This window comes from Abrus precatorius, unplaced genomic scaffold (genome assembly GCF_003935025.1).
Source record: "Abrus precatorius isolate BTA unplaced genomic scaffold, Abrus_2018 Scaffold10, whole genome shotgun sequence".
In the NCBI taxonomy this organism is placed as follows: Eukaryota; Viridiplantae; Streptophyta; class Magnoliopsida; order Fabales; family Fabaceae; genus Abrus; species Abrus precatorius.
The window spans coordinates 27,392,687-27,399,582 of record NW_020874292.1 but is presented as its reverse complement, the minus strand read 5'-3'; the positions used below and the strand labels follow the sequence as shown (position 1 = coordinate 27,399,582).

The following is a 6,896-nucleotide window of genomic DNA, read 5'->3' as shown; positions in this document are numbered from 1 at the left end:
AAGTAGGGATGTGCTCTTTTAGAAATCTTATCTGTTGAGGAAGAATAACCTTTAAAATTTATTTTGCTTAAGCAACTTCTAAAAAGTAATTTTCCATCTTGTTTTGAACGAGAAACTTTTTTTATCAAGATTAATTTTAGACTATAAATGTTCCAATTTTGTTCGTTCAACAACTTTCAGAAAAAAGTAATCTTATCTTTGTATTTTCTAATCACACACAAAATTATTTGTACCAAAAGTTATTTAGAAAGCTTAAAATTTTGTATTTGATGAGAGTTTGTTATTCATGTAGCTTAACACTCTTGATATAACGCATCATCGATATACACTAATTTTTTTATATCAACGAATTAATATATAATTAATAGTTAATGATTCTATTGATGCAAAAATTATTATTAATCATCAATGATTTTTTATAATTTATATAGATTCATAATATTTACATTAACAAGTTAATTTATATCAAATAAACTATATTAATAACAAAGAGATTTAATGACAACAAAGTGTTGACAAATATAGTATTAGAACAACCTATATTTTAACAACTATTTTAATAATAAAAAAGTTAGTCGTTTTAGCTTGTGCGACTCCTATACTCTTTTATTTCATCCTAAGACTTAGGAACGATAACTATTACGATCATCAAGTTTAGCCCAATAAACTACAAAAAGGTTTGTCTATAGTTATTGAATGAATTTGATAAACATAGATTTATTTGTATCTATTGTGCAAATTAATATGATTTGAATTCAAATTGTAAAGCCTAAAGTAGAGAAAATTGAATAGATAATCTTGTCGAAAGTCATCTACCGGTATGAAAAACCTAACATTGTGAGTTCAAACTAGTGTTAAAAAACCTGACTCAAAACAATGAATTATATTAACTTATGTGTACCGACAAACTTGTAACAAGATAGTTAACTTATGTATATCAACCATTACAGTACTGTTTCGTGTTAATTAATTATAATTTTTTATTGTTATATTTATTACATAATCAATTATCTCGATCGACCAAGTTGATCGATTACTGAAGATTCAAAATTACGTTTAATATTTAACAAGAAAAGAATAAAAAACGGATGAGTGGTTAGTCAAGGCATGGGATGATTGAAAATGCAATAAAATTGTACGATTGTGCTATTCTGTTAGCTCGCATATATAGAACATAATGTATTTGGTGTAAGAGTACAATGATGCTATTCTTTTTCATTTAATTTTTTTATATTATTTTTTGCTCTTATTTTTGAAAATAAATGAGAACAATTAAACGAGTTAAAGTCATAAAATAATGTTAAGAATTCAAACAAAGTTTTATTAATTTTTTAATTCATCACAATATTACTATTTTACTTTATTATTAATAACAACAATTTAACATAGTATTCATTTATTTGTGCAAATCCATATGATATTTTTATTGGTTGAATATATCTTCAGACTTTAGGATCCTTGAAGTTTCAAGCTTAAAGTTGTGATGCTATACTTATTCTTACACTTGAGTTGTAATAACATGTAATAATGGTTTGTATTTAGTGATCACTATTGGAGTCCACAAAATTGAATATTCGAAATTATTACACTTATTAGACGCATGTTCAAGTGCATTTGTAATGGGCCGCTAAAATGGGAGATACGTTTAACACTGTGAGCCTTCTTTTCGAAATTCAAGCCGAACCATTTTACCTAAACCCTAAAGTTACCTAAAAGTTATAAATTTTAAGTAAAATAATAATGATAAGTCTATTTTTTTATAATTAACAAAATAAAAAAATTTAATTAATTTTAAAAAACATAAAGTCCAAAATAAAGAGATAGAAATATAATTAAACCAAAGTTTAAAAATAGATATGACTAACACCCTCTCGTTGCCTGCATATCCTAATTAGAAATACTCTTAAATTTTTTAACTGAAACTTAGTGCTATTTTTTTGTTATAATTATTAACTAATAGATGTAATTTAAGTTTTTCCACTTTAATCAATAATTTTAAGTTTGAATTTAACAAATATAGTTTATTAAATATTTTGAAAAAATTAACGTTCATGATAATTATTTTATTTGGTTCAAATAAGATTATCTCTTATAAAAAAATTTGTTGAGAAAAAAGAAAACATTTTTTTCTGAGCTTTTTATATTGCTGCTATAACTTGCCCTATTGCTTCTATACCTGTCATTATGTGCATGCAGGTGGAATCGTTCTTTTCCATCCAGTTCACAGTTGACACTTAACAGTACCGTTGATGCAACCAAAAATTTAGTAAAATGTCAATCTTATTACTTGACAGCGGACTAGTTATACGAGGTTTTCACTCTAGGTATGAAGAAAAAGAAATATATGTAATCGATGGGGAAAATTTATGTAGACCTCAAATAATGTATACGTATAATGAGCAGGTCTACGTCTAGTCATTTTCGTACAGCTGCAAATATTATACGTACAATACAAGCTAATTCTTTTACTTATTTTTTAAATTTTTATATCACATTACTCATAATACTTTCTTTCTTTCTTTCTTCAAATATATATTCCTCATGAATGCATAACATCTATAATTTGGATTATAAACCAATCATGTAAAAAATTCGATAATATAAAGAAAAGATTAAGATTAATTCTTCATAAAAAAATTGATTAATTTTATTTATAAAGAATTTATATAGTTAAAATTGAATTACAACCTGTTTGAATGTTTTCTTCAATAAAAAAATTATTCATAAATTTTCATAATAATTAAATAACCCTTAAAAAGGAAAGCTAACATATGACTATTTACATGGATATAAATAAAATGTAAACCTAATATGTTATTTTCAAATTTAGAAATAGAATGAATAATAATAAAATGATAATTAAACAATTCAATAAAAATTTCTGAACTCTATTCAGCGCGTTCCCTCCTAAATTAAAACTTTGAGGTACATAATGAATTGGGAGGGAATAATTTTAGTAAGCTATTTTATTTTATTTCGATCATTTGTAATATAGAATATATTCTATTATTTTTCTATTCATTTAATTCTATTCCATCGATCAATCCATAGATACCCTAATTAATATAAAAAAAAGAGTGCAAACTATTAATTTATATTCTTATGTGTTGCAGACAGTTTATCGGCTATGTGGGCTTCATTCACCGTTCACACTTCATATTAATTAATTTCACATCGTTTAATTACCTAACATTGAGACAATAGAGTGGGTGGGTTTTTGAAACTTGGCAGTCTTGTCTCTATCTGTATAAGGACGATCATGGAATTCTACAAAGCATTCCTTCATCAACACTAATTAACCGTTTTTCTATACTTCGTTGAAGAAGACAAATGAAAAAGGCTTAAGCATTTAAGCATGCATAGACCATTTCATGTGTTATTTTAATGGAAATAAAAGTACATTTTCATGGATTCAGATCTGTTCAGTTAAAGTTTTAATTGCAGAGAACTTGACCATCATATTATTATACATGCTTGAATTGGATTATTTTTAGAGACTGCAATTTCTTTTCTTAAAAATATTTATTTATAATCTTGTTAGCTCTTATTTGGTAATATTCATGAAATTCTTTTATAATCTTAAATTATTTTTGCTATAGTAGTTTTTTTTAAAGTAAAAAAAAATTATGATTGAAAGTTAATAAATTGATAGTATTTTGCTTTCTTTTTTCTCATTTTTTTCTCAAAATTTAATTTATTTTAATATAAAATTAACTACTACAAATAATTTTATATTATTTTTATAATTTTACTACGATCTGTTGTTTATTTATTATTGCACCTATAAAAACTATACTATGTATTTATATAAGAATTCGGGTGCTTGTATTTTTTATTCTAGTAATAATAATTCAATTCAAACTCACACGTAGCCAGCCAAGATAGACCATAAAAGCATTTGGCATGCTCACGCTCTGACTTGCTATCAGCTCACGATTTTACGTTTTTTTCTTCCCATTTCTTTCTTAATGAGGACTGTTAGTCACATTCGACTAAGTATTTCCCCGATCTTCTAATTTAAAAATATTTGTTAATAAAACTAATATTTAAGAGGAAAAAACCATTACCATTTTGAAGAGAGAATTTATTTAGACACTGTATTTTTTCAAACTAGAGAATCTAATAGAAAGGGAAGTATGTAAAGAACAAAAAACCATAAGTTTTTTTTGGCTCCTTTCCATGTTTCATAGAAGCCCCAGGTAATATATTTTATATTAAAAATTAATTTTTTAAATGAAAAAAGTATTTTTTTATTATATTTCCTTTTATTAATGATTGGTTTGAACATTAATTATAACTTACTCTTTGTATTTTTAAAAATTATCAAATTATAATTAGGTTTAATATTTCTTTTTTCGTAGTAGTTTATATGTTATTTTTTGAAGTTAAGATTTTAAATTGTCAAATATAAATTTTAATTATTTGAAGTTTTTATGTTAAAGTTTATTTTTTCTAACATTTTAACTACCTTAATTCAAATTATTTGTTAGAAATTTTACATTTGTCATAAAGATGGGTGAGGTGTCTTTATTTTGCAGTCTCTTAATTGAGAGGAGCATTTTTCTAAGTTACTTTATGTAATAAAAAAAATTATTTTATGGAGTTTAACTCCTTTACATTCAATGAACCTTCCATATTAACAGAAAGTAATTAATACAAACATCCCATAAAATGTGTCTTTCTCTCTTCTACTGGAAGATATCTAGACACCTCATGTTACATTTTAGGTAAACTAATAAAATTAAGATATTAAACTCAATATTATATTAATTTTTAATATATTTGTAAACAAAATCTCATTTGTCTACTTAAAATGAAATTACTTATTCCATAGACTAACTTAGATCGCGAATGCAATTAGCAAAAGGTGGAAAAGACAAATTACAACCACACTATTGTTCTCGACATATAGGAGCTGAACACTATCAGAAGGTGATGTGCTTTCACAAATACAGTATACAGATCAAATAGATAAGAAAAAGAGCAAGTTCATTTTATTCTGTTTTTATGTAAGTAGTTAACTTGTGTATGATCAAACAAGGCCTTATTTTTTTAAGCCTTGTGCTTAAGTATGTGTTGCAACTGAGATTTCTGGCTTTTCACTATTTCTTCCAATGGAATAACCTTGGAATGAGATTTTGGAATGCCACGTGGCCATTCTAAGCATCCTTTCATCCCACGAGTTATGTGTGGGTTCCTTTGTCTTGCCCTTTTATGTTGAAAAGATTTTGAAGAAATTGTCGTTGTTCCACGTTTAGAGGCCGCAGGAGAAGCTTTCCACTTTGTTTGTTCTGCTGATATAGAATTAGAACATACCCTATTAACTCCCGTCTTTAGAAATTTCAAACATGCCTTTTCACTACATTCTGCTTCACTCTCAGATATATCATTGTCTTGGTTAACATTAATGAGATAGGTGTCTCCTTTTTGTGGTGTTGAGCTAAACTTCCGATCCTCAACAGTGGAGGAACTTGATTGATGGAACATAGAGTTTTTATTGAACCCTTCTCCATCATGAGTTTCAAAAATGGAAACTATATCGTTTGACTTTGAGAAATCATATGAAAGCTCCACAATACGTTGAATATTTACTGATTCAACTGCTTGTTTGATCAACTCAACGTCCTTTAGTTCTGTGGTGTCTAGTTCACTGCCCCTTGATATTAAGAACATTTGAAGAAAATCTATCAATTGGACCATTTGATTATATTTTTCTTCAAGAACAAGTTGCGCATCAACTAACTTCATTTGTTCACGCTCTTCACGCCATAGATCGGCCATTTGCATCATTTTCCTTTCTTCTTCCACTTCCTCACAAAGATCTATGGAATTGCTCAGTACCTTAAGCTTAGCCTTGTCTTCTCCTATTTGCGTGACTAATTCATTACACAATTCCGCAATTAATTCTCTTTCTTTCTTTTCTTTCTCGTAATTTGTCATAAACTGTTTGGCTAATAAGTTGACTTCAGCAAGTTCATGTAACAATTTGGTATTGAACAACTCAATTCTCTCTCTACTTCTTCTTTCCCTCGCCAACTTTTCCTTTAAGTCATCGAACATTGCTTTAATCTTTTGGCTTTGTCTATGCTTCCAAAAGATGTTTTCCTCTTTAAGGTTCTGCAAAGTCGTTCAATCTTTTTCTTGAAGGACTTTTGTTCAGCTTCAAGTTTATTGATGGAACTTTGAGCTCGACGAAATTCTGCAAAGCTGTGACAACAGGGTCATTGTCACTTACTAAATTGGATGCTTCGTTAAGAGCAAGGTTCCGTTTTGTTGCAACTTCTTTTGAACCTTTGAGATGAGGCATGGAAGATTTAAACTGAAAAAAATCCCACAAAGAACATAGATTTGAAAGTAGAATTCCTTAGTTATAATAAGAACATGAGGAGAAACATATATAGTATTTAAGGTTAATTTCTTATTCGTTTTCATAATAATAACATCAATGAACCAATAATTATAATAACAAGCATGTAATTTGTACCTCGTAGCGAAGTCCATTTCTTGGACGCAAGATGGTTATCGACCTCCTTAGCTTATCTTTAGTATCTTTAAATTTTTCTCCAGAATTGTGATACTGGGGAGACGCGATCCTTGAACTCCCATCACCCAGCTGAAGCATATATGTATGTGGATCCATAGAGCGGGGCGGAAATTAAGCAGCAGAAATATCATGTAAATTTGACAAAACAATATCAAATATTAAGATTTTATGGCTAATATAATTTTTGTCTAACAAAGATCTAATTACTAGTATAAACTTCAAATATTTTTACTGATACTATAATATATTATATAGATATTTGATGTGTTAATGATATGTATATCAATATGTTATATTAATTAATTAATTTATTAATATAATAAATATATCATATAACTATTAGGATGAATTA

At 27.2% G+C, this 6,896-nt stretch overlaps 1 protein-coding gene across 1 annotated transcript; it reads right to left on the bottom strand.

Moving 5' to 3' along the window:
* Positions 1-5,052: 5,052 nt before the first annotated feature.
* LOC113852165 lies at positions 5,053-6,060 on the bottom strand. Its single transcript, XM_027482409.1, has one exon. The coding sequence runs from the start codon at positions 6,058-6,060 to the stop codon at positions 5,053-5,055; it is 1,008 nt and encodes a 335-aa protein (XP_027338210.1).
* Between the last annotated feature and the right edge of the window lie 836 nt (positions 6,061-6,896).